Source organism: Melopsittacus undulatus, chromosome 3, assembly GCF_012275295.1.
Source record: "Melopsittacus undulatus isolate bMelUnd1 chromosome 3, bMelUnd1.mat.Z, whole genome shotgun sequence".
NCBI lineage: Eukaryota > Metazoa > Chordata > Aves > Psittaciformes > Psittaculidae > Melopsittacus > Melopsittacus undulatus.
Genome location: NC_047529.1, coordinates 14,259,568 through 14,287,532, shown reverse-complemented (window position 1 = coordinate 14,287,532; position 27,965 = coordinate 14,259,568). Strand labels below are relative to the sequence as shown.

At 46.8% G+C, this 27,965-nt stretch overlaps 1 protein-coding gene across 6 annotated transcripts in view; it reads left to right on the top strand.

Moving 5' to 3' along the window:
- The window catches only part of NCOA1 (nuclear receptor coactivator 1), a 185,957-nt gene that overhangs the window by 122,504 nt on the left and 35,488 nt on the right, over positions 1–27,965 (top strand). For all 6 annotated transcript variants that reach the window (XM_031046640.2, XM_031046639.2, XM_031046644.2 and 3 more), the window contains 2 exons: positions 3,733–3,899; positions 26,535–26,629. In XM_031046640.2, the coding sequence (XP_030902500.2) occupies positions 3,733–3,899; positions 26,535–26,629 (262 nt within the window). The remainder of the gene's footprint in view (positions 1–3,732; positions 3,900–26,534; positions 26,630–27,965) is intronic.

Genomic DNA, 27,965 nt, shown 5'->3' with positions numbered 1-27,965 from the left:
CATTTTGATAGCACTTCTTGCTGTCTTATTCCTACCAGATACTCTGTAATCATGTGAAATGTTTCCCCTTTCTGGCTGAGTCATTTGAGTCAGAGCCCTTGAAGCCTTTGCTACTGTCTAGTGGCTGATCTCATGGTTGGTCCTTGCCCAGGAGGTGAGTTTGGGGTGAGGCCATGGATCCTTGAGTCCCCATGGACAGAGCCCTGGGTTGCAAGGTGGGCTTGGACACCTCTTCTTGAGGGAACTCCTCTCCAGCTGAATGAGTACACAACTAGCTTTGCTTCATCTGGTCTGCCTTTGGAAAGCAAATCTCTTGTGGTTTGTTTCCCAACCCCTCAGCACCCCAAGAAAGCCTTCTACAGCTGACACCAAGGGTCTTTCAAAATATATAGGACAAGAAATGAACAGATTGATACACTGGAGGGAAGGAATGCCATCCAGGGGGACCTTGACACGCTTGAGAGGTGGACCAATGCCAACCTCATGAAGTTCAACAAAATGAAGTGCAAGGTCCTACACCTGGGTCAGAGCAATCCCAGGCACAGCTACAGGTTGGGCAGAGAAGAGATTCAGAGCAGCCCTGCGGAGAAGGACTTGGGGGTGTTGGTTGATGATAGAATGAACATGAGCCAGCTTCAGTGTATGCTTGCAGCCCAGAAACCAACCGTGTGCTGGGCTGCATCAAAAGAAGATTGACCAGCAGGTTGAGAGATGTGATCCTGCCCCTGGTTCCTCTCTGGTGAGACCCCCATGCAGTCCTGTATCCAGCTCTGGGGCCCCAGCATAAGAAGGACATGGAGCTGTTGGAGCAAGTCCAGAGGAGGTCACGAGATTGATCAGGGGGCTCAAGCACCTCCTGTATGAAGACAGGCTGAGAAAGGTGGGGAGAAGCCTGGAGAAGAGAAGGCTGCGTGGAAACCTCATAACAGCCTTCCAGTATGGGAAGGTGGCCTACAGGGGTGCAGAAGAAGGACTCTTCATTAGGGATTGTAGTGACAGGACAAGAGGTAATTGGCTCAGATTTAAACAGGGAAAGTTCAGGTTGGCTATAAGGAGGAAGTTCTTTACTGTGAGGGTGGCGAGGCACTGGCACAGGTTGCCCAAAGAAGTGGTGAGTGCTTCATCCCTAGCAGTGTTCGAGGCCGGCCTGGACAGAGTCTTGGGCAACATGGTTTTTGTGTGAGGTGCTCCTGCACATGGCAGGGGGGTTGGAACTGGATGATCTTAAGATGCTTTCCAACTCAAACCATTCTATGATTGTGGAGAAGCAGAAACTTCCGGATGAAGGATTCTCCTTTGTCCAAGAATGAGTTTTTACATCTACAAAGCACCTACAAGCAGTTTTTAAATGGTTGACTCAAATACTTGTCATTGGGTTGGCCATCCAACCCCAAACGCTGGAGCTAAAATGTGTTACCAAGATCCAGAAGAGAACTCCTCACCAGTGCTGCATCTTCTTTCTTTCAGACCGTCTCCCAGCTGTCAGCTGCAGTGGGGAGGGACCTTGCCCTCCTTCCTGGGCTGGCCAGAACCCTCCATGATGTACTCCACAGCAAAGTGAACTTCAAAACTCCTTTGTTAAAACCTAGAAGGTTTAACTATTGCTTTTGATGATACTCAGGAGTCATAAAGAACAGCCCACTGCCGTAATATTCTCATGATGCTTTTATGTAAGGAAAATTGGCCAATTCTCCCTCCTACAATTTGAAAGTTGCCACAGCAACAGCAACATTAAGAGTTTTCATGAAATGAGCTCACCCACAACAGAGGGATTTTTTTTTCCTCTCCCCTCTGCTATTGCTTTCTGCTTCACAGGGAGAGATAGGAATTAATTTAACCTTAACTTAAATACTCACTCAGCTCCTTTGACAAGCATTTGCCTGCCCATTGCTGGGGAGTGCGCCAGTGCTGGCATCACCAATACCTATGCAAAAGGAGGCTGAGGTCCATGGCTAGACCCTGCACTTCTGCAGCAGATGGACATTCAACCTACCTCTGTGAAGCTGTTTTTGCTGCATGTGACCCCTTAGTTCTCATTGGCAGATGCCTGCTGGGGAAGTGAGGGCTCTTAGACTCACCCAAACCCATTGCAGAGGCGTTTCTAGGTCACACCATATGTGTCCCATGGAAGGTCTCACTCATGGACTTCACTGTGGCCCAAGCAGAAACACAGCTTATGTTCTTCACACCCACAAATGGGTTTGTCTATAGTTTTTAACTTTCCTTTTTGATTCTAACTGTTCTATGATTCTGCTGCTCTGCAAAGTCATCCCTGTCACTTGTCTGGGCAGTCATGACATCTGGAGAGACATGAGCAGGAGGAAAAGTAAGGTCATGGAGAGTGAGCTTGGGAGGCAAGGGGAGGTTCATCATGGAGTAGTCATGATGAGAGCAAGTCTGAGCAGCAGAAAAATGCCCAAGAGACAATATCAACCTGGATATTGAGCTAATAAAATGGAATTAGGAAAAAAATCAGGAAACATCCTGTGCAGCCTACCTGAGGAACTGTTTGGAGGAGAGGGCTGGTGGTGTCTCATCTCCCAGTGGACAGATATGGTTTCTGAGAGTACCTCTGTAACCTTGCTGTTATCAAAGTACAGTCATGCTTTGGTTAGCTTGCACTCTCAGCAGAGAAAATAAACCAAACCTTGTCTCAAAGACTTCAGCTGTTAGCAGAGCTTGTTTTACCACATAGCACAATGCAACAGCATCTACGGGGGGACACAAATCGCCTACTGAGCCAGACTTCAGCTTTTGTAACCAGTGTTTTCCCAGCCCCTGTGTGAGTGGTCGGCCTCTTTGAGGACAGGAGCATCCCACCATGCCTACAGGCATCTCAGCAACTTCTTGGTATCTAGTAATTGTTGGGGATTTTCAGGCAGTAATTCTTAAATAGAGCGCTGGGCATCCTGTGGAGGTTCCAACAAAAAATTAGGTGGCCTATTGAAAACCAGCCTGGTAAAAGGCATCACAGGTAATGCAGAGCCATGTTGGGCATTTTGTGGTGTTCTCATTTCATCCTGCGGTTGATGTAAAAGAAGGTTTTCAGGGAAAGTGTGTCTCTGTGTCTCTCACAAATGCACCTTTCATTTTGGTGGTTCTGATGCTTGCAACGTCTTTGGTAAAGGAATATGTCACAGTGTGGCTTCAATGGTGGCTGTGCCATAGCACATAAATAATATGTTCTCAATTCCCCAAATTTACAAAGAGTTGATGGGAGAGCATTGGGCTTCTGCAGCTAAAAGGAAAGCTGCTTTTGCTGGGATGAAAAGGTTGATATCATGAATATTTTTCATTTTCCTCTTGTCACTGTTGATTCCAATTTTCTCTTTCGTGAACCCTGGTGGATGCTGTTAGCTTTTATGTATGAATTTAGAATTAAACTTGGCAACAGCTGGAATAGTGGCTGTAGAAGAATGGGAGACTATATGTAACTCTTTTATATTGATATATATATATAATTAATAACTATATTTGAGAGGAAGACACGAGTCCTGAATGTTAGAGGTCTGGTTTTGTTAGGAGTGTCTGGCTAGCCCTATGAATTAATTTTGAATATATGCATAAAAACAGACAAAGGCCAGTATTTTGAGATATTTGGATTATAGTGTGGTCATTGCTCCAGCCAGTGCTTGTATTCTGGGGTTCTTATCCAGTGCCCAGGTGTGACCAGATTGGGAAGTGGGAAAAAGTCATTAATGTGACTTTGAATTTTTTCCCCTTCTCTAACAGCAATGAAAAGCGGCGACGAGAACAGGAGAACAAATATTTAGAGGAGCTGGCGGAGCTGCTGTCTGCAAACATTGGGGACATCGACACTCTGAGTGTCAAACCTGACAAATGCAAGATCCTAAAGAAGACGGTTGATCAGATCCAGCAGATGAAGAGGTTGGAGCAAGGTAAGGCGGCAGTTCCTGCCTTGGCTTGTCAGAAACCTTCGGAGTAAGAGCATTCTCCTGGTACCCTTCAGACACTGAACTGCAGCGAATAATCATGACTTAATTGATGAAGAATCATGACATAATCAGTCTATTGGCAGTAATACGGAAGCAGTAATATGGAAGGGTGTGCTTTGCCTCCATTGCTTGGCTTGTTCGAGATGCCACCTTTGTTTCTGGGTCAAGGTGGCATTTTACTCTGTGTTTATGATTCATCCTGAAATTACTCCATAGATTAAAATAATCAGAAGTGCTTGTTAAGCTTTCAGAATCAGGCCCATTAAGGGCTTATCAGTAATACTGCTGTTAACTGTGTGCCAAAACCCCATTTTATGGCTGGGTAAGTTGAAGTACTGATAGCTTGGCCACATGATATGCAAGAATTGATGAAGAACCATGTCCCCTGTTCTCCTGCCAACCAGATTAGAGGGCACATTAAGCCACTTCCAGTCTGTGAGTAGAGGAGAGGTGCTTGAGAAACTGTATAAAGGTTAAAATTCACCCCAAGTATCAACTCATAGACTGAAATGCAGAAGTCCAAAGGGCTCAAGCAATGCACAGAAAAAGGGGTGAGGTGCAATGAGGAGGGAGTGGGATTTGTTCAGGTCCTTGCAATCCCAGCATCTGTCGTGGATCTGCTGCAGATGGGCACGAGCTTGCTGTGCATCATGCCTGCTAAGGGCTGACCATCCTGTGCACTCAAATACTTTGTCCTTTGTGCAAATACTTTTTCCTTTGTGCAAAACATTGTTCTTCATGAACAAGAAGAATCCCACTCAGTATTAGTGCTGAGAGCATGTCATCCATCAAGTGTTGCCTTTGCCAAAGCTCCGAGCAGAACAATGTTGCCTGATAAAAGATGTTAATTTTTTACCCAAGCCTGTGGCTAGGACATGGGTGCACAAGTACAGGCACTCCACAGGATCACAGCATGGTTTGGTCTGGAAGGGACCAAAAAGCTCATGCAGTCCCATCCCCCTTGTCATGGGCAGGGACACCTTCCACTGGATCAGTTTGCTCCAAGCCCCATTCAACCTGGTCTTGAACACTGCCAGGGATGGGGCAGCCACAGCTTCTCTGGGCACCCTGTGCCAGGGCCTCAGCACCCTCACAGGAAAAACCCTCTTAGGAAGAAGTCCCTCTTAAGATCTCATTCAAAATCTCCCCTCTGTCCCTTTAATCTGTTTAAAGCCATTCTCCCTTGTCCTATCACAAGCCACACAGTGCCACAGGGCCTCCCAGCTCTCTGTTACTTTAGACACCAAATTCTGGGGGCAAAACATTTGGTTCACATTGGATGGGCAGCCCAGGCTTCCCGATGAACCAGGACAACCACTTTTAGATTTCATTCACGTTGTGCCTGGGCTCTGAAAGGAGTTTGGTAGCGGGTGAGTACACCCAGGTTCCTGCTCACTGCCACTTCACTGTTCATTAGTTTTCTTGACATTGCACAGCAGGGCTGAACATTAACTAGGACAAGCACTACTTAAAAATATTATGCCTTGAGCTTTGCTCTGTATCACCAGCTTATCTAGTGCAGTGTCAAATCACCAAAGAAAGGAAAACTTCATCTGTATTTGTTCTTAGCAGTTTACCATGAGAACATTTCACGTGAGGAGGCAGAAAAAACTATGGCAAAAAGTCAGAATATTCATGGCCAGAGACAATTTTCTGTCCTTGTAGTTATATCAAGTACTAGATGTTGTGTTTCCCTGCCCATGTCCTTCCTCCTCCTCATCTCTATTTCGCAGCCATAAAGCTGATTAATATTTGCTAACTGCTGAGGATGTAGTTTTGTTGCTACAGCATTGTGAATGGCAACATAATCCTGCAGCGCGTGGCTGTGCTTCTTCTAATGCTCTATAGGAAAACCACCTGGAGATGGGATTTCATGTAACATAGAGGAGCCGGGGAGTTTGGACTTTGCAGTGATGTGTTTCAGTGGGCTCAGGGCATCCCAACAAATCACAGAATCATAGAAATTCCAGCAAATGATGCTGTTCAGCCCAGTGATAATGGAAAAAAAATATGATAAACCTCCCAGAGCAGACTGCAATGAAAAAAAACAAAGTCCTGTTATTAATGTAATTTATGATGTGCCTGACATGCAGCCAGGGGGCTTTGGAAGGGGCAGGTGCAGGTGGCAGTGCCAGAGGAGAGGGGACATCGTGGGAGCGTCCTCCCTGCTGCCAACCCTGAAGGGTTTAGAGGTTACATCCCACTGGCTCTCTCCACTTGCCTGCCCCTCCTGCACGGATCGTCCTCGGTTTTAACCCGCAAAGGGGTGGAGGAGCCAGCAGAAGCTTGCAGATGGATCGCACGCAGGGGCCGAGCCCTCCTTCCCATCCCCCTGCCTGCTGGGCTGCTATTTAAAGTATGAAGCAAATGCGTTTAGAAAAGATTCCTAGGTCTGGACACCTTCCAATGTTAGCAATGTACAGTTGGCAGAACAAGCGGTTGCGGCTGTGGCAGCAACCTGAAATTCATCTGCCAAGACAGCAATAAACGCAGTGGAGGAAGAGGCCAGACAGTTAATTTTTCAGCCTTTGACCGTCCCACAAAAGTTCTTTTTGATTTTTGAGTCAGTTGGTGTTAGTGTTGGAGACCTGGGCTGTGCCGGCACACGGTCACTTGCTGTGGAAGAAGAGAAAAGGCCCTTAAGGTCTCCTGGTGTGGAGATCAGCAAGGAGATCTCTCTGAGCATCCTGCCTGTGCTCTGCAGGGCAACAGTCCATCCGTGTGGACCTCGCTCCCCTTTGCATTCAGATTGGCATCATTCCCAGCACATGGATGCTGGAGGTCCTCTCCTGGGGTTGGTCCTCTGCTGAGGAGCCATGTTGTGAGACTGAGCTGATGTCCATCCATCATGTGGAGGTGAGGTCATCCAAGGTTGCTCTAATTCAGAGGAGTGCTGCTGCGATCAAAACCCAATGGGTGGAGGGAAGCTGGACAGCTTCGCTGCTTGACTTACGTCACTCTGTGGCTTATAGCGTAAGCAGAGGTGATGTAAAGGCTGGTAGAAGAAGCCATCAGGGCAGCATGGTGGAGCTGGGATGGAGTCAGGAGGCTGCAGGACAGGGAAGGAAGCTCAGTTGCCACTGGGAAGGTGGATAATGTGTGGTTGCAAACAAAAAAAAAGGCATCTTGGTCATATGAGAGTGCAGAAATGAGCAGAGATACTGGAAAAGCTTCACTGATGCACAGATCACACTTGTTTTGTTCCTTTTCTGTAAAATGATGTCATAGAATGAATTATAGACTGGTTTGGGTTGGAAGGGACCTTAAAGCTCAACCAGTTCCAACCCCTGCCACAGGCAGGGACACCTTCCACTAGATCAGGTTGCTCCAAGCCCCTGTGTCCAACCTGGCCTTGAACACTGCCAGGGCTGGGGCAGCCACAGCTTCTCTGGGCACCCTGTGCCAGGGCCTCAGCACCCTCACAGGGATCAACTTCTGCCTAAGAGCTCATCTCAGTCTCCCCTCTGTCAGGTTAAAGCCATTCCCCCTTGTCCTGTCCCTACAGGCCCTTGTCAAAAGCCCCTCTCCAGCTTTCTTGTCAGCCCCTTTAGGCACTGGAAGCTGCTCTGAGGTCTCCCCTTAAGGAGCCTTCTCCAGGCTGAACCAGCCCAGCTCTCTCAGCCTGTCTCCATAGCAGAGGTGCTCCAGCCGCTGGAACATCTTCCTGATCTCCTCTGGACTCACTCCAGCAGGTCCATGTCCTTTTTTTTTTTTTTTTTTTCAATTGAATGCCCCAGTTTGGGGAGGGTAAAAACCTTCGGTTTATGGAGGCGATGCAGGTATCTGACAGGTGGGAGATGGCGTACGAATCATCTCATCTCCCTTGTAGAGCTCCCAACCTTGTTCTGTGTCCTTTTTAAGATGAAGCCACCAAGTCTTTTCCCAAAAGCCCTCTCCATTGATAGGCTGCTTAATTTCTTTGCTGAGCAGGAGTATAAATGCAGCACCTTAATAGAATAAATCAAATAGTATTGAGCTTTTCATTACGCCACCTACAAACTCAAGCAGCTGCTGAGAGTTGCCCTTGAAACACCTCGTAAGGCATCGCAAGTGACTCTACCACTGCTGGCATCCAAGGGACTTCCTTCCCCCATCCTTCCTGCATTTGCTCATCGCCGCTCGTTGGCAGTCACTCCCGCTGTGCCGCCGTATGTTTGGCTTCTGCAGGAATCAGTGCACAGAGCCGGCAGCTACCTGGTCCAGGAGCAGCCACAGCACGGCTCCCAGCCCCTCCAGGACACATAGGGTGATGCTCATGAATTTCTGGTCCTGCGAGGTCCAAAAGCCCCAGCAGATTTACTCTGCAGTTGCCAAAATAAAAGATTTATTCTGTATTTGCTTGGATTTGTTCAACTTAGCTCATCTCGTGAAGGACCCTGAGTCACTGCTTGTCTTTGTAGTGCAATGGATGGTCAAATGATCCCATCAATGACAACTTCAGCCCCGCTCCAGCCTGGCTTTTCAGTGTTGGAGCTGCTGAATTTATTCTTACAGATGTGTAAGGAAAAGGAAATTTAGATCTTTATTAATGCAGTTTTATTCTGTAGTTGTGCAAGAGAATAATGACCTGATTTGGGGGTATTTTAAAAGGCCACTGGGCAAACAATTAGCTTTCTTTCCTGAATGTTACTGTATTAACCTGCAAAGATGACCCTCAGTTTTTAAGCTGAGTTATTTTGGGCAGGGAGGGGGAGAAGGCTATTCCTTGAAACTTTAACTTTAATAATTTTCTGGGGTTTTAGGGATAAGAGTATTTCTGTCTGTTTTTGGACTACACAACAATTCCACAACTTGATGGAGGTGTTCTCTTTTGAGTCCAACAAACCCATGGAGTAGCTGTGTCCTCCTGACATCTCATTATTTCTTTGTGGGCTTTTTCCTGAAGTGTGGCCATAATAAGACAGCTGCTTCAGGGAAGTTTGTGCATCCTTGTCACTAGGGCACACCCAAAAAGAAGAGGATCCTTCACTTAAGACCACCTTCCATTTGAAAGTTAACCTACTTGGTGAATTAATTTTCCTTTTGGGTAGAAACAGTAGGTTAATTAAGTGAAGTATATGAAATAGTTATTGATTTTGGCTGCTCTGTTGCATATGATCAGTGGGCTGTCAGTGGCTTTCTTTTAATTAAGTTCCCCTGCTGTCTTGTCATATGTATAGGTTCAGCCCTAAATTTATTCTGTAATATACATGTACAGCTTCTAGTGAGGGGATGTCCTGAATCTTCAGTGGGATGTATGGAAGCTTCTTCAGGATGAATGCTGAGTTTCTTCTTGGGTTTGGGAATGCTAACATGTGGTGAGCTTTAAAAAGGAAACAAAAAAGCTTTGGCTTTGTATTTAGTGGTGGTCAAAAAATGGTGAAGTGGTGGCCTGGGAAGAGGCTTCTCCCACAGCCTGCAACAGCAGCATGAGGTTTTGGGAGGAGAGAAGGCCTTGTCCTTGGGCACTCAGTCAAGAACTCCTTCCTGTCCCAGCAGCTGAGTGATGTGGTACATCATTAAAGATCATAAAATTACTCCCATAAAACCACAAAGTGAGTAATGGAGTGCAATGTGTGGAAGCAAGTTGCAGAGATGAGGTCCCTTGACGAGTTTACCCCAAGGCGGAAGAACCCAGTGCAGAACAATTAGGGGCTTTCAGCTGGTTTCTTCTGCCCAGGTCCAGGCTCCCATGTTAACATCAGTCCACATGGGTTTGTGTCCGCAGCCCCTGGGGATGGAGCTCTACATAGGCTTTCATTTGCTTTGAGGAAATAGCTAGCCCATGTCCATGTTACTGAGTCTGCAAAGGAGCTGGACATACCCAGTGCAGGAGCAGAAGGAGCTTTTGGGAATTTCTCCCTTGCTTGGCTTTGTTTTACCAGGATAATGTAGTTAAAGCCTTAAGGCATTTTTTTTTCTGTTTTAAATCCTCTTAAATTGTCTGCATATACTTCTTTCACAAGCTCCAATTTGAATGCATCTTTCTAGACATGCATTGAAGCACAAGCAGTATTTCCAGTTTCTGATTAAACTTCCCAGGTCCTTGGAGCTGCTGCTTCCATGCCGCCAAGGGAAAGTACCTTCTGCATAATGTGCTCTGCCTTGTTTATATTTGCATTATTTCTTGCATTTTATATTTTGAATACTCTCTCACTTCAGCTCTTCCCTCTCCCCATACTGTAATCCAGTATCCTCTTGGAGAAGTCTCACATTTTACCTGGCAATCTCTCTGTCCAGCTGGAACCATCTCATTTCCATTTCTGGTAATGGTGGTGTTTGACAAATAGCTTCAAAGCAGGGGCAGCTCTGGGATCAGCCCAGGTTGCTGATGGTTTTACCCAGTTGAGCTTTGGAAGCCCCTAAGGATGGAGAAGCATAAATGCTGTGGGCAGCTTGCTCCAGCACTTGGCTGGCCTTGTGGTGAACAAGATATTTTTCCTTCCCACCTGAACATCTCTTGCTTCATTTGTACTCATTGCTTCCCATCTTCTCACCATCCATCCCTGTGAAGAGCCTGGCTCCATCACCTCTGTAAATTCTGGTAGACAGGGGCAGGCTGCTGTCAGCTGCCCCAGAGCCATCTCTGCTCCAGGCTGAGCAACCCCTTCCCTTGGTCTCTGGTCACAGGATCAGTGCTTCAGCCCTGACCATGTTGGTGGCCTCTGCTGATCTTACTCCAGTTTGTCTTACACTAGGTGTAGCCAGAACTGGGTGCAGTATGTGGTAGTCACCTAGATGTGGTACCCAAACTGGCCATGCAGGTGGAACAGGTTGAAGAAATGAGCTAGTAGCCACTCTACCAAGTACAAGTAGCCATCAGGAGAGCCAACAGAGAGAGAGATCCCAAGGACTCTGGATGTTGGGGGTATTCTACTGCATTCTCACATCGCATCCGAGCTCTTTCCTTGGTGGCTTGGAGAGCTGCCCAAGGTGAGTGTTGCTGCCAGGAGGGCAGGTGACAGCATGCTTGACTTGGCTTGGTAGCCAAGAGGACATAGAATCTGCACTGATGCCAGCTAAAGGTGGAGTGTCCATCATGGCTTTGGCTTCCTATGATGTTGCTAATCACAGTAGCAATGGTGATGTTGCCTTGCATGCACGAATCTAGATAAACTTAAAACTGTTAGGATTCAGAAAATTCACATGTAATTTTTGGTAGCTTTTATGTGTTGGGTCAACACAGAGGTCCTTCAGTGGACCCAAAAGAGGCCACTTTCATGTAGTGGAAGAAAAACTTGCACAGTTTTTGCCTAGTCAGAGAAGAGATGGAAATCCCATTATTTGGAAAGCCATTAAAGTGAAGGCTCGAGAAATAGCCTAAACTCAAAGCAGCCCAGCTTTCAAGGCCAGGGATGTATTATAAACAGAAGTTTAGGTCTAATATTTGAGGTTTGACTGAAGAACAAAAGCAAGCAGCAGAATAGCATCTGAGGGAGCAATGTAACTGGAAATGTCTCCTGGAAATGGAGTAAATGAAAACTGCTTTAAGGGGTTTACATTAATTAAAGGATTTTTTTTAATTAATTAATTAAAACCACATTAAGGTTTGTGTCAAATCTAAAATTAGATTGGAATCTCTTCAGGCTACAACTGTCAGCCTGGTGCTGTAGTCTCTTTAAATGCATTGACTTTATTGGAGTTATCCTGATTTTGTTTGCTTCAAGGGAGGTCAGAAAAGGGCTTTTGCCTTAGAGCAGTGTTTTGCAGACTCTGAGTTCCTCCACCTTCATTCCTGTGGTCAGGAATGACCTTCTTGGCCAGGTGCTTGAGAAGAAGGCTCTTTCTTCATCCCAGATCTGGTGTTTGGGTTAACCCTGATGGAGCTGCTCCATTACTAGAGGGAGGGATGCACACTGCTTTCATCCCATCCCTGTGGCCAATTTATTGTCATATCTTAGAGAAAGAAAACCAACCAAACCTTGGAGGCCAGATCAGACATCAGTGAGGAGGGGGAATTCCTCCTTGGCTTCATAGGTGCCTGCTGAAAGCCCGCAAGTGTGAGGCTGATCCAAGGTAAACAGAGTACAAACAGATCCAGTCCTTTTAACTGTTTAACTTCATCCTTCCAGGAATCTTTATGATATCCTGAAGACGATGAAACCACCTCCTCATTTTTGGTGGAAATGAGTTTCAGATCATTCCTGTGCCAATATTGCCTTTTAGTTTGGTTTGTTCTTCCTTCTGTTTGGCAATTCCACCCTTTCCTAGTGTATTTTTATGAAGCTGTTGCTCTTGTTCTCTGCCTTCACTTGACTTGTCCAACAAATGAAGCTCTCCTGGGATCTTGGTGTCTGATAGCTATGTTTTTCCTTTAATCAACACAATAGCTCCTCTCTGTACTTCTTCCAACTGAACTTCATTTTTCCTGAATGAATTGGTTCAAACTGTCATGATTTTTTCTTTCCAGATCTTACCAGTAGTATTTGGTTGTTGCCAGTACCACTCCTGGTGTGCTGCAGGGAACGGTTTTTGCCTCCTCTTGTCACCTCCATTAAACCATGCCCAACTTGTAGCCAAAGCTCATGTTCTTGGATAGTGAGTGCATGACCTGACAGTAGTAGAAGCTGGAAAAAAACCCAGCAGTTTAGCAGAGCAATTGAGTAGGTTTTGTACCATTTGGTCCTCTTCCACGTGAATGGGTCAACCCACCCTCTGGTTTATATTTTCTCCCTGCATGAGTACCTTATCTCGGGTGCTAGAGGAAGCACCACTGGTTACCTCTCCTTATCCTGATGAAACACCTGTATTCTCCAAATTGAGTTTCTTCCATGGTATGATCCTTCTGGACAGATTGTATAGAAGGATCTTGATCCCACCATAGAAGGACATACGCTTTCATACAGAAGATCTGAAAGGCTCTTCATAGAAGGATCTTGGGAGTCTCTGCTAGATCTCAGTACTATTCTGCATCTTGGGTGATGTGTGTGCGTGGAGTTGGTAGGACAAAACTGGAGCTCAGGCATGGTATCCATGCTGGAAGGAGACTGCAAAATCCAGAGAAGCAGAGAGGAAAGCCACAGAAATGAGCCAGGGGCTGGAGAAAATGTCTTGCAGCTTGGAAGGCTGAAGAGCTCAGTTGAGCGTATCCAAGGGTTGGAAAAAAAAGGGAGTGGGTACATGGTGATGACACTATAAACACTAACAAGAATGGAAAATGCTGGCTACTAAAGAGGTTTTTAAATCAGCATAACAGCGAATGACTCAAAGCTGAAGCCAGACAAAAACAAATTAGGACTCGGGCCCAGAGTTACAACTGGGAGGGTGATTGCTTTGGGGACCAGCTGCCAAGGAAGCAGTGGGTTGCATCAGGTTTTAGCCACACAAGACTTGTGATGGTGGAATTGGGTGAACTTTGATGGCTCTGTGATATTCAAGAGGTCAGACTGGAGAATCTACTCTCCTGGCCTTCATCTCTGTAAATCTAAATATCTTGAGCAATGCCTCGAGAGCTGGGTCCCTTGTCTGCAGCAACTTCTGCCAGTGCAAAGCTGGGGTGTGAGTCTTCACTTTGCCTCCTGAGCATCCTTGTGGGTCCCCTGCCCCACACTGCATCCTGGGATTAAAACCTCCCCGTTATCAAAGTAATTAATTACACCTCACACACAAGAGGTGAAGAGTTTGTTGGAGCGGGTTTGGGGAATTTCACACCCTCTCCTTCTCTGCAGTTTGGTTTCAACATGAAATGTTAAACGGATTGCATCCCTGCCCACACTCCCTGCAGACATTTGTGAAGTCTGTCTCTCCGTATCCTCTGGAATCTGTTTTATATCAGGGATTGATTTCAGATACAAACTCCCCCAGGTCAGTACTATAAAAATCTCTGCCTGTGCAGCCACACAAGGGAGCATCCTCTGTATGTTTATTTTATGGAGCCATACCACCTAAAGAGCATGTCAATAAAATTCTCATCCCTGCTCTGACAGGTTTAATCTAGCTGGCAACTTAAATATAGACCAAGGGGAAGGGGAGGCTGCTAAGAATTGCACAGACCTCTCCAAACGGTGCCTTGATTTTAACAAGTGAACATTTGGTTATTACATCCTCAAGCTTTTAAACATCTCACACTGTCAAGAACTAATAAATCCTTTAGCACCTCACTGTAAGAGGATTTGATAGGAAGTAATAGGCGTGTGGATCATGCAGAGAGTCATAAACCACCTGTAGAAATCGCTCCTCATCACTCCTCCTCTTGCCTTCTGCTGTGCTGGATTAGCTTTTTTTTCCTTTTTTTTTTTTACCTTCTTGATTCAATCTCATTTTTAAGAGAGGCAGGAAAGGAGGAGGGAGAAAATATCCACTTTCTTTAAAGCCCTTAACCTGGCCTTCTTTATCCTTCATAGAGATGGACAAAACCTGTTTTAAGATTCTTCCTCCCCCATGATGGCATCCCATCAGGATTTTGCTTGTCCTCCCTCTGCTCTGGACCCTGGCTCATTTGGTGGTTGATCAGAAAGGTTCATCTGTGCCTAACACCCCTTTGAGTGCAGAAGCAGGATGGCAAGGGTCCATCCCACCGCTCTTCCAGCAGCTGCGAGTCATCTGAGCTAGTCATCAAGTGTCCGCAAGACACTGGGTTCAAAGGGAAGCTCATCCCAACACATCTCTGCAAGTGCCCATCTGAGTTATTAACCCATCAGAGTACCCAACAGTGCAAGCATTTCCATGCCTAAAAAAGCAAGAAGTAATACAATAAACCTCTTTCTTAGGATAAAAAAAAAACAACCAACAAACCAAACTTGGAGCCAGGCATGTGAGTCCTTCCATTTTGATTTCAGATTTTCCCCTGAACAGACGTTTATAGACCTTAATCCTCCTAACGCTCCTGCAAGCATAGGAAATAAAAGGAGATTTGTGCAATGAGATAATAGCTTTTATTATGCCAAGCTGTATGGTTGGGCAAAGCAAACAAACTTGCTGGGACATGAACATGAGAGATGCAGGAGTGGTTTTGCTCCCTCTGGGACTACATTATTGCCTGGTGCCTAGCTGCTGAGCTCCTCATCTGGCTTCTTCTGCTTCCCCCAAGCCCCAGGATTTCACCGTGGGGTGTTTGGTGTCACTTAAAGCCTCACCAGAGCCTTGGGTAGAGAGCAAATGACACTGTTTAACTGGTTTTAAATGATATTTCTCACTGTTCCTTCTGCCCTTGCTGTTTAGAAAGTCCACTCTCCAAGACAGGTTTTCATTAATTAAACCTCCAGTCTCAGCTAACTACCCTTTAAATCATTACGTCCATATTGTGATGAAGGGAGTAGATGAACACTGGAATGGTGGAACAGGTTCCCCAGGCTAATGTTTGTCCTAGGTTTAGTTCAGGGGCTTTGCTGAGACAGTGAATTACATGCGTGAATGGTTTCTTATAGGAGCAGGGAATAGTTTGGACCACCCCAAATTTCTGAAACAATGGGTATGGTTCTTACAAAAGTAGTTGCACCTTTTGTGCCTTCGTGTACCCACTATGAGCATCCAGCATGTGGTGCTGCTCCCACAGTTCTGCAGGTAGTGATTGCACTGGAAGAGTTAAAGTTCATTTTGGAGGCGAGGTCCTCCTGAGCAGGCTCTGTGCAGATCAACAAGAAAGCAGCCTTCACCTGCATGTTTTGGTATGTCTTCTCTGTGTGGAGCCCTATGGCATGAGGCTCCATATTCTCTGATGACTTCCTACACCACATGGCTCCACCTTCTCTGGGTAGATTCCCATACCAGGAGGCTCCATCTTCTTTGGGTGCCTTCCCAAACCATACTGCTCCTGCTTCTCTAGTTAGCTTTGCATACCACATGGCTTGCTCCTGCCAATGCCTGTCCCTGCAGGGGCACCTCATGACCCGGGGCTGCACTTGCACCTACTGACCACGCTCAGATGCACGTGTTACAGTGCCCCTCAATTCATTCACACTGCCCCATGAAGTCTGCCTGTACCTCCAACAGATCCCTTTGGCGTAGCAGAAAAAGCAAGTCGATCCCCTCAAGAGCTGTGATTGACAGCTCTCCCTTTGCAGCCGAGGAGAGACAGATGGGAGGCGCGAGAAAGCCGGGTTTGGAGGAGCGGGGCTGGGAGGGGAGTGCTGCTCTGTGCATGGGAAGCGTCAGCTCCCCCCTCGCCGCGCTCGAGCTTTGCATTGTCTGCACGCTTTGGCAGGTGTCTTCCTGCCGGTGCAGTTCACATATTTGACGTGCCTGTGCAACTTGAGCATAAAGCTGGTTTAACGGTTGACACGAGTGAATTTTTAATAGTAACTTCTCATGGACTTCAGCATGCCGAGGACCAGGGTTTCGAGATGCTAACCCTTGAGAAAAGACACTCTCGTTCTTTGCAAAATTAATTAAGTTCGATTGTTAAAATGGTGTTGCAATGTGTTTTATGCCTGCAGGAGGAGAATGAAGGCTGTGCCAGGGCTGAATTAAAGTCTGGGGCGGACACTACATGGAGCCCTTTCTCATCTCTGCAGATTTGGCCATGCAGAGTTGACACAGTTTTTGAAAGAATTAAATTCTTCAGATTCGAGATGAAAGTTTTTTTTCTCCCTTTATTCCTTCCCCCAGCAAGATGGAGATGTTCTACCTGCTTGATCTCAGCATCGACTATAAAAAAGTCTCTGCTCCTTATGCCTGTTCTCTCCTGTCAGCATTCAGTGCTCATTAATTTTGCATTCACTCAGCACCGTATAATTTTTCCTGACATTGTTCAGACAACCAGCCTTTTTTACTTAAGACATCTCGACACCATTAATGTTTAACTCTAAAAGGTGTGAAGACAGAAAGAAATACCCTTTTCTTTCTGTTCTAGCGGCAGCATGCTTTGCTCTGTGCTCTTTGCCATTGCACAAGGATTTTATCAGAAGCAGAATAATAGAGTTTTCCATATAAACTTCGCTAAAGAAAGTGGTGTTTATTGGTCAGAGCAGGGACTGGTGTCTTGGATCTTCATCTGTACGCCAGGTGCTGTTGTACACTGACAGTGCATGATGCTCTTTGCCTTGGGGCATGGACAGATGTGCTCTCACAGATCCATCTGGAGTCCTTCAAGAAAGAACCCCCAGCTGGTGAACTACTATAGTGTGTGAAAGCAGCAGTGGTTAAAGCTAGCCCCAGTGGCTTTTGGGTTGTGATCACTTATATGGCATGTAACAGTATCTTAGTTCAGAAGATGTCAATTAACTTAATCCACTCCAGCAAGAGCTGCAGAACAGTGTGTCATTGTGCATGAGGTTTCTTCAGGTGGAAAATGGGAGTGTTAATGGGGAGTACTGTTTTAAGCTCATTAAAGGAACGCATGTGACTTGTCCGTCATCCCTCACTTGGAAGGATGTCACAGGTTGCCATTCAGTTAGTTATGTAGCAGTTGGTTAGGACTTTGCCATTTATAGTAAGGGCCAAATGGGTTAAAGCAAGACTGTTAATTTAGTTGCACTGTATAGTCCTGAGAAGCTTGGTTGTGGGTTTAAAAGGTAAGAAAGAAAGTTCTAAGAAACCCCAACCCAGAATTGATGTCCTCAAAATCCTTATCCTTTAAGTTGGAAAAGAGGGGAAATACCAGTTGGAGGAGCAGCCAAAACTGGGGAGCAGCCCATAGACACGTGCAGAATTAATGTTGCTTGATCTTTGGTTCACTAGTCTGAAGACCTGGTACAGAGATGGGTTGTTGCCTATACTGAATGCAGAAGTGTCTGTTTCCTGGGGTTGGTTGTAGACATGGTGCAGGTGGCTGTAGCCCTCAGGTCTCCTGCTGACAGAGCCTGCCACAGTTCCATATGCCAGATTGCATTGGAGCATTGTGGGATCTTGTGCTTGTTTTGCAATATCCATTTTGAAAGGTTTTTTAGGCAGGTGGAAGGAGAAGTTAAGCTGCTGTATTAATCTAGACTCTGGCCAGTGGTAGCTTTTCCTCATACGATTTAAAAGGTACCTTGAAATCACTAACCTTGACATAAATCCTATGTTCCACCAGCAAATCTGTGCTGCTATGTGAACAACTCTGCATGGTTTCATCCTTTTATGATTTGATTTTTTATGCAGTCATTGGAGATGTTTGTATCTGCTGGGACTGGCCTTGGGCTTTAGTGTAAATTCCCAGTGTTGCTGCGGGCTGTTGAGGATAGGTTCTTGGGCTGCAGGTAGTATGAAAAATAGCTGTAAGAGCCTTAGATAGAGCCATTATCATTCCCAGTACAGCAGCAATGTAAAACTGTTTTCTGACTGCTTTTCTAGCCAGGTCACGAAGGAAGAAGCTCAGGTGAGACATGGAGAACAGCAGGACATCCCCTGTCCTGCTCTCCACACATCTGTCTCCACTATTGGCACTACTGATGCAACTGGAATGGCCACCAGCTTCAGTCTTCAGTCCTCACCAACAGGCACTAGAGTCGGTTCTATACACCCCACGGGCTTAGTTTCCTTCTTTGGCTGTCTGCCTGGTGATATGTGTCCTCCTGACATGTACCTGTGCATGGGCATTGATGAAAAATAAGGGTTGAAGGTGTGTCTGAAGAACCACTTGGTGCTGTGTTGGTGAGGACATTCTCTGGGACGGCATAGAAATACTCAGAGCTGGAGCAAGAGATGTGTTGACAACTCTGGAGGTGCATGGGCTGTATTTTTTAGGGCCAGCAATGGAGTTTGATGATGAAGTCAGGCATTAAACTCTCACCGAAAAAAAGAGAGAGCACAACCTGTTTGACTGCTGGTTATGAAAGAGAGCTAATAGATAACAACACCCACTCCCCCCCCCCCCAAAAAACCCCTGAATTAGAATCTATCTTAAAATAAGATTATAAAATGGGTCTGGTGAATCTCCTCTAAAAATGCCTTTTTCTCTGCTTTGGCTGTAAAGCAAGCATGAGACAAAGTAGCTCAGGTGGAAACATCTCCATCCAATGGTCCATCAGAGGGATCTCAGCATCCTGGCACTCCCACCTGGCATTAGAGCAGATGGTTGGGGAGCACCCTGGGGCTTGTCACTGATAGATCATTGTGATGGGTGGTGTAAAGCAGGCGAGTACAGGGTTCTGAAGGAGCTGTGCTGATTTCTGAAAGCCAAGATCTGCTCTGCTATTTCTTGCACTGGTATTTTCAAGCTCTGAATCTCACAGATTGTATTTTTCCACAGTTTTTAAATTCATAGATCAGATAATTTCCTTCCTCCTACTAGAATAAAAAGTTATACAACCTAAGAGCTGCTGATTTCCATACAGTGTTTGAGAGGAATCTGGTATTTGTGGAAGTGAAGAAGAGAGGACTCTGGGCTGGGTTTTCAGCATCTGCCTCTGTGTGAATATGCTGACGTTGAACAGGGGGGCGTTGGGCAAATCTCAGCTTCCACAGCTTGAATTTTGATTTAGAGTTCCTCCAAAGAAGCCATCGTTGCTGTAGTCCACGTGTGTGCCCTGGTGGCTATGTAGGACGGTCTTCCTTGGAAATTGGCTTCATCCCCCAGTTGAGGTTGGATCTTTCTCCACTTGTTGATCCATAGGGATGGGGAGGAAAGTGCTTGGTCTTGCTGAGACTCAAGGGGAGGCTGGAAGTGAACTCAGGACCTCAAGTCTCCCTGGATAGCTGGGACACCACCACTAGCAGCAGCCAGTGGTCCTCAGAGGCTTTCCCCTAACATGTCCCTATAGCCCTAGACATGTCTTCCTGCTAGAGACTTGTTTAAAAAGACAAAAGTGTTCTCATTTCTGTGATCTAGATCCTCTCACCTGCTGCTTTCCTATATCAACACTGTTGTCTTTTTCACCTCTCCTGACTTGTTTAAGGCATTTTTTCCCTGCCCCACTAGAAGGTGCACTCAGTGCACAGCTTCTGCCAAGGAGTTTATTTTATGGTAGGGTTTTTTTCATGTTGGTTTTACTGGACTGATGAACCTCATAGAAGACACTAATTAATGACACAGTTTTCTGTCACGCTCTCAATCCATGAGTGCACCAAGTCTGTTCCATCTGATTTTAATTAACGAAAAATCAAAGTTCCTCATTTGGGAAATTACAGATGTGGATCTGTTTTTTCTTTTTCTCATTCATCTTTTAAGAAGCAGATAGAGCAGATCCTGTCTGAGATCTGGGGGGTTCAGCCAGCATGGTCCTCAGGGAGCCTGCGGATCTGCGCTGTATGGGAGAGGGATGGGGAGCTGTTATGCTTGGTGTTCCCTTGTGTTCTCTGGGGATTGCATCACCTTCTTCACCTTATCACAGACTGGTTTGGGTTAAAGCTCATCCAATTCCAACCCCCTGCCAATGGCATAGACACCTTCCACTAGACCAGGCTGCTCCAAGCCCTGTCCAGCATGGCCTTGAACAGGGATGGGGCAGCCACAGCTTCTCTGGGCACCCTGTGCCAGGGCCTCAGCACCCTCACAGAGAAGAGCTTCTGCCTAAGAGCTCATGTAAAGGTTGGCCAATGTGACACCTCTCTACAAAAAGGCACGAAAGAAGACCCCGGACACTACAGGCCTGTCAGCCTGACCTCAGTGCCAGGGAAGGTCATGGAGCAGATGATCCTGAGTGAGATCATAAAGGACATGTGGGAAATGGAGGGTTCAGGTCCAGTCAGTGTGGGTTCATGAAGGGCAGATCCTGCTTGACCAAACTTATCTCCTTCTAAAATAAGCTGAGCCACCTGGTTGAAGAGGGAAAGGCTGCGGATGTTGTCTACCAGCCAGCAGGACTGGGGCAGTGATCATCCACTTGTACTGGGCACTGGTGAGGCTGCACCTTGAATCCTGCATTTCATTCTGGGCCCCTCTCCTTAAGCAGGACACTGAGTTGCTGGAGGGAGTTCAGAGAATGGCAATGGAGCTGGTGAAGGGTCTGGAGCACAAGTGTGATGAGGAACGGCTGAGGAACCTGGGGGTGTTCAGTCTGGAGAAGGCTCAAGGGGACCTTATCGCTCTCTACAACTGCCTGACAGGGGGTAGTTGGGAAGAATATAGGAATTTTTTGCCCCAGAAAAATTAGGGAAATTTTCTTCACCAAGATGGTGCTCAGGCACAGGCTGCCCAGGGAAGTGGTGGAATCACCATCCCTGGAAGTGTCCAAAAACTGTGCAGGTGAGGCCCTGAGTGACATGGTTTGGTGGTGGTCTTGGCAGTGCTGGGGTAATGGTTGAACTTGGTGATCTTAAAGGTCTTTTCCAACCTGGTTGATTCTATGAATCTAAATCTCAGCTCTCAGCCCGTCTCTATAGCAAAGATGCTCCAGCCCTTGGAGGATCTTCACAGGCTCCTCTGGAGTCACTCCAGCAGCTCCACGTCCTTCTTGTGGTGTTGTCCTAGAGCTGGATGCAGGACTGCAGGGGGTTCTCACCAGAGCAGAGCAGAGGGGCAGAATCCCCTCCCTCAACCTGCTGGTCACGCTGCTGGTGATGGAGCCCAGGACACAGTTGGTTTCTGGGCTCAAGCACACACTGCTGGGTCATGGGGAGCTTCTCACTGACCAACACCCCCAAGTCCTTCTCCTCAGTGCTGCTCTCAGTCCAGTCTCAGCCCAGCCTGTGTTTGTGCTTGGGACTGCCCCAACCCAGATGCAAGACCTTTCCCTGCTTTCTCATCCTTGTACCCGCAGGGGTACCCAACACACTCTGGGAAAGACTGCAAGTCCTCCTCAGTTGGGCTTTTTGCCTTTAAGCTGTTGAATTTTTAATACAAAAGTCGAAACCCGAAGACTTTTCATGTTTCTATCATAAGAAATGAGAAACGAATGTTGACCATAGAAATCTTGGGTTGAAAAGGAGTCTTGGCGAGCATGGAGCAGTGTTTGGGTCCTGGCCATCATGCCTGCAACCATGGGGGCCTCTCCATGAGGCTTCCTTGGGGAGCAGCAGCAAGCTTCTCACAACTCAAAATGCAATATATTGCAAAGTTTTGTGCTGGGCAAGTGGAAACAATTGTTCTGGTCTTCTGTGTTCATGATGTTTCTCAACAAAATCCTGGTTTGAATTTTTTATTTCCTGGTTTAGGAGCCCCACATGCAACATATTATTTTTCAGATATTCTTTTCTCCTTTATGGGGCAAAAATAAAGCCATTTTAGCTGCAAAATTTGAAATGAAGAGCAGAATCAGGTAGCTTGTATTATTTAATAGTGCACATTTAAGGGATGGGGAGGCAGGAGTGCTTGCCCCAAACGCTATGGATGGAGCTCTATGCGATGGTGCCTGCAGGGTCAGTGCTGACTTCCCAAGACACTGCAAATGGACATCAGTGGTGGACATCTTCCCACCTCCACCCCCTGCACCCCCATTTTGAGTTACTCTGAGAGGTGTCCTCTAAACTCCCTTCCCTGTGGTCCTGGCATTGCTCTGGTGCCACATCCTTGCTTCTTTGACCCCTTGGGGTGTGGGTGCTGTCCTGGATGTGGGACTTTGTTGTGTTTTCATTAAAAAGTGATGAGTTAAGCCCTTTGAGGGGACTTTTCCTATTGTTTGGATCTAGCTCTCATCCTCAAGGCCTCAGCATTCCTCCAGATAAGGTCTCCAGCTGTGGCTGAGGTCACAGCTCCTCTACGACACTTGTCTTTTCCCTCCTTTGGATGCCTGATCTTCTCCAGGTACAGTTTTTCAGGTACAGAGGGAAGGAAGGAAGGAGGGAAGTGCAGGATCCTGGTGCCTTATGTTACCAAAAATGGTGGTAGAGAAACAGCAGAAGACCTGCCAAAGGGATGGCGGCAGCCAAGGTGCACTAGGGAGGTTGGAAAATTAAACAATAATAATGCAAAGAGAGAAAAGAGGCAAAAGGGCAAAGAAAGGGGAAACCTCCAGTGACCCTGTACCGGTGTGGGCACAGGGGTGGTGGTACCCACTTGCTGAAGCCACGTCCTTCAACTTTGCTCCATGCAATGCAGTTTTGAGACAGAGGATCTGAGCCAGTTTTTAGAGGAGGGTTACATACTGCAATGTCGCTTTGGGGGGGGGGAGAAATAGGACCCTGGATGAGCCAGTTGCCTTTCCTGTGTGTGCTCTTGGCTTTGGGCTTTTATCAACAAAAGATTGGGACTTCCTATGTTGATGTCTTCTAAAATCAGGGGGCAAAATGCTCTGAACGGGTGAGCTACCCATCTGCATGTCTGAAATTGCTGGCATCTCCCCATTTCAGCAGCTTGCCAGGGGTGTTAACTCTTTACTCTGCTCAGCTCCCACCTCTTTCCCCCCCCTGCCCCCCAGCATTGCTCCATGTCTCCGTGCCTCCCTTTCATCATGCTGAGCCTGGAAGGAGCTGCACAGTGAGAGCAGCCTGGCCAGCAGCCCCATCCATGGCTGGGTACCACCAGGCTGAGGGACCAAGAAAGCAGATCAGTGATGCAGAATCTGTACCCACCACCTCGTGCTGCTGGCCATCATGTCCAGCATCAGGCCATCTGAGCATTTCATTAATTTTCCAGTCCTGGCGTGCTTTAGCAGCGTTCTCCATCTCTTACCAGCCTTGTGCCGTCCCCATCCCTTCTAATCCTGCAAAGAATCAGTGGCTTCTAGCCAGGAGGTTCGTGTGGCTGTGAAATAGCAGGGCTGAGTTGGGACTGTCACCTCTGCCAGTGCCAAGCTTGGCTGCATGGGGCTGGCACAGGACAAGACTGTTTTCAAAGTGACCACGGTGCTCCCAGGCATCGCAGTGGAGGCTGGGTCCTGTGCCCGCTGCGGTTATCAGTGGTGTTGGGTGACCTGTTTGTAACACACTTATCTTGCTGTTAAAGCCCACTGACCTAATATTTTTTGGGTGCCAAGTATCTTGCAGCTCCTACAGACTCTGGAGGCACCCAGACATCTCCCTGGATGTCAGAAAATTGGGGCATAATTTGAGGAATGCCTTTTAAAAAGCTTCTCTCTATGCTGCAAGAAAAAAAAAGCAAAACCTGCTTTAATTATGTTAGCAGCAATTAGATTCCAATCGGGGCTGTTGGCGTGCTGGGCTTTTATTGTCTGATGGGGATTTATGATGCCCAAGGCTGCCAAAGCCCCCGCAGCTGGATCCCGACAGCCTCAAACAGCAGCGGCGCTGGGGTTCATGTTGCTCCTGATGGTTTATTTTCATGTGAAACTGTCTGTCCAGCTTTATAATGAGATTATGAGCTTGGAGAACCAGGAATTTGCTCTGTCCTTGGTTGTGTTGAACACAGTGGATGCCTGGCCCATGTTTGGTGCTCTCCGAGAGCATCGTCCTGTCACCAGCACAGCAGAGCCACCACTGCAGTTAATGCTGGAAATAAATGAAATGGAAATTAATGGGTTAATGTATTCCTCACATGCTCAGGATGGAGAAGCTGAAGAGCTGTGTTTAAGCACATTAACTGAAGTGCTTAGCAGGGATCACTGACACATTGAAGGAGTTTTGCATCGCTGGGATGTGCCACCACAGAGAATGTGAGCAGGAGCTTTAAGGGATTTGATGCAGCATAATAAACCTTGCATCCCATGTGCTGCAAAACAGAAAATGCAGTTTAGCTTCTGCTTCCAGACAAGTCAGGGCACCGCTTCCTTGACTCTGCAATGACCAGAAACAAAGACCAGTGTCAAGAGAGTAAGAAGTAAAACTTCAGCAGTCCTAGAAACCTTCAGCAGTCCTAGAAACCTTTAGCAGTGCTAGAAACCTCTTGTCTTGCTCCTTTGGCATGCACGCCACTGGGCTTAGTGGATGTTTATTGTGGCAAAACGTCTCCTGCCCTCTGGGTTGGACCAACATAGGCTGAACAGAGCTCTTTGATCAACCTGGTGTGTTGATACGTGTATATACATGTTGATACATGTCAATGCATTTGATAAACATGTATTTATTGATGCATCTAGGTGTTCAGGTCATAACACAAGACACTGTGGGTTAAGGAGCATTTTCCCTTGTCCTGCTGTCATCCCTCTTAGAACCAGTTTGGACCATTTTCTGCCTCCAGCTCCCAGCACTGCACGTGTGTTTGGTCCTCGGGATTTTTCTGAGCATCCCTTTGGTTTTCTGGCAAATCCCAGGATTTTTCTCCTGCCATGCGGGAAAGTACAGTCCACAGGGATGTGTCTACATCCCCTGAACTGTCCCCTGGATCACCACTGTATCCCAGCCCCAGCATCTTTGTACCAACAACTAAGAGACAGAAAGAGCACATCTTAGTTTTCAGTTGTAAAGCCGAATCTGTGATCCTGGTACCTGGGAAAATCTTGTAAATGGCGTAAAATTAATAGAGGACCATGTTTGAAGTAATTTTTCGTCTAGCCACAGACAGTCTTTTTAATTTTTAACCAAAACCTGCACTGAAGCTGCCCTGTGAGCCTGGACCAAAGATGCTTCCAGACTCCTGGCCTCTTCTGCATCCTGCACAACTGCTAATTTGCTTTGCTAGTGGTAATGGGCACTGAAATGCAGTGAGTAATACCCTGCCCCTCTGGCTGTCCCCACAGGAGCTTGTATTTTCACATATCAGAGCAAAACATCACTGAGGCAAAAAGCATCTGCAACCAGAGACATCCCTGCTTTTCCCTTGCTAGCTGATGCCTGATCAACGACGCAGGTGTCCTCTCCATCAAGTTTTAGCTCCCATTTGCCTCTTTCTGCACTTATTTCACCCAAACCATGTGATAAAACAGTAATTAAACACCTTTTTGCAAATACATCCATAGCCCCAGAAGTGCCCAGCCCAGGCTTGTGCTGCCAGTTTCCCAAGTCACTCCTACCCATCAGGGTTTATTCTAAACTGCCTCCTGTGAAGACAGGGATGCTGTTCTCCCCATCCTTCCTGGATCATATCCAGAGAGACTAAGGGACTCTCCCAGCTTTCCCAGTGGAAAACAGTCATGGATATGAAGGAGCAAAAAGAAACAGCCCTGGAGCGCCAGTGACATCATGGCTTACTGGCCCGTGATCTCTGGCTTCCTCACATCCCACTTGCCACCCGCATTTCACTACTGGATTTATCCTGAATTCCTTGGCACAGCTGCGCAACATGGCTAGCACCTTTTGGGGGAGTGCGAGGTAAATAACAGGGCCTTCTCTCTGCGTTTTTTGAGTTGTTTTTTTTCCTAAAGGGATTATTCAGCAACACATTATGAGAGTTTCTGGCAGGACTGGGGCTGGGCTCCTCCAGCATCCTCACCCGCTCCATGTCAGATGCTCAGATGCTCTCCTCCTATCCCATTCCCACTGGCTCCCAGCTGACCGGCATCTGGGATGCTCCCTGGACATCAGTGGTAGGAGCTTTTTTTCTCCAGCAGGTTTCCTTTGGCACAGCCCATTCTCTGTGAATTCTTCCCAGCAGTTATTTCTTAAAGCATTGTCTGAGAAATTCCAGATTAAATGCTGTAGCTCACACTAAACTGGATACACTGTTTCCTTCTAAAAATGTTGATTTTGGATGCCTCTCTGCAGGCTTCTCCTTAAGATGGGATTTCCTTCTTGCTAGCAGTAGGTTGTGATCAATAAGTGCCTTTCTTTTTTAATAATTAATAAATAATTAGAAATTACATTATACCTACACGGGACTGAGGGATGAAATGAAAATGCTGGAGTCTTTTGGTGCACCTCCTGTATTGCCTGGATGACAAGCAGTCAATCTTCTGTTTATTATTGGTAATAATTCAGTAGTACACTGACAATTCTTTAGGCTAAAACATCCCTTTTCCTTTGCTACAGAGAAGGCAGCTGATGATGAAGTCCAGAAGTCTGATATCTCATCCAGTAGCCAAGGGGTGATTGAGAAAGAGTCTTTGGGACCTCTTCTTCTGGAGGTAGGTGCTATGATGTTGTTACTGATGCTGCTGGGCTTCTGCTACTGCCCTAAACAAAGCAGCACATCAAGAAAGTGAAATACAGAGGAGGAAGGCAGTGGGGCCGCAGCTGGGATGCTCTAAGCCCAAGCACATCCCTGGCATGAGCTTCAGGTAAACTGATGTTAGATGTTTGCTTCAGCAGGTGGTTTGGAAAGCGAATCTTAACCAGAACCACAGAATCACAGAATGGTTAGAGTTTGATGGGACCTTAAAGACCACCTAGTTCCAAACCCCCTCCCACGGGCAGGGGCATCTTCCACTAGTCCAGGTTGTTCCAAACCCCTTCCAACCTGGCCTTGAACACTGCCAGGGATGGGGCAGCCACAGCTGCTCTGGGCACCCTGTGCCAGGGCCTCAGCACCCTCACAGAGAAGAACTTCTGGCCTAAGAGCTCATCTCAATCTCCCTTCTGTCAGGTTAAAGCCATTCCCCCTTGTCCTGTCCCTACAGGCCCTTGTCAAAAGCCCCTTTCCAGCTTTCTCGTTGGCCCCTGGAAGCTGCTCTAAGGTCTGCCTGGAGCCTTCTCCAGGCTGAACAAGCCCAGCTCTCTCAGCCTGTCTCCATAGCAGAGGTGCTTCAGTCCTCGGAGCATCTTCTTGGCCTTCTCTGTACTCACTCTGGATGGAAGCCCCTACCACCCTTAGTTTATTTTCCATGCAGGTTGATCCCAAGAAGCCATTAAGTGGTTTCACTGGTTCCCAAGCAATCTTCAACCTCCCATCCCTAAAAACATTCCCCAAATGCCTTCCAGCTTCTTCCGGATACCCTGGGCTCAGGTGTGATTTTCAAACCCAGAAGGTGAAGGTAAAAAGAGCTATTAAAATGCACCTCATTGATTTTAGGAAGGATTTCTGCCTCTTGACCTGTTATTTGGGCTTGACTTCTATAAGAAATTCAGCTGATAAGGTGATTTAATATTTAAGCCATGGATAAATGTCTGGTGTTTTTGCTGGAGGAATGGGGGCTCAATGGGAGGTGCAAGCTGGGTCCCCACCGGCTGCTCTGCCTGTGAGCTCCCCTGCACCTTCCTGCTCCCTCAGCCCCCCAAAACCAGCATTCCCTGGGGAGAAAGGTCCAGGTAGGGTTTGCTATCCAGTCTGGGTCTGTTTTTTTGGGAATCTGAAGTGCAAAGGCTGGTTGTCTTGGCAACAGCTGGGAATAAGGAAAATTGCAGTCAATCTGCCAGAACCATTTTGACAAAAGATTTCTTTCTTATCTGTTTTTTTTTTTTTATTTTCTAAATGCTTCCTGTTTCTTGCACTTAATGTTGCTCTACAGCAAATCTTGATTTTTA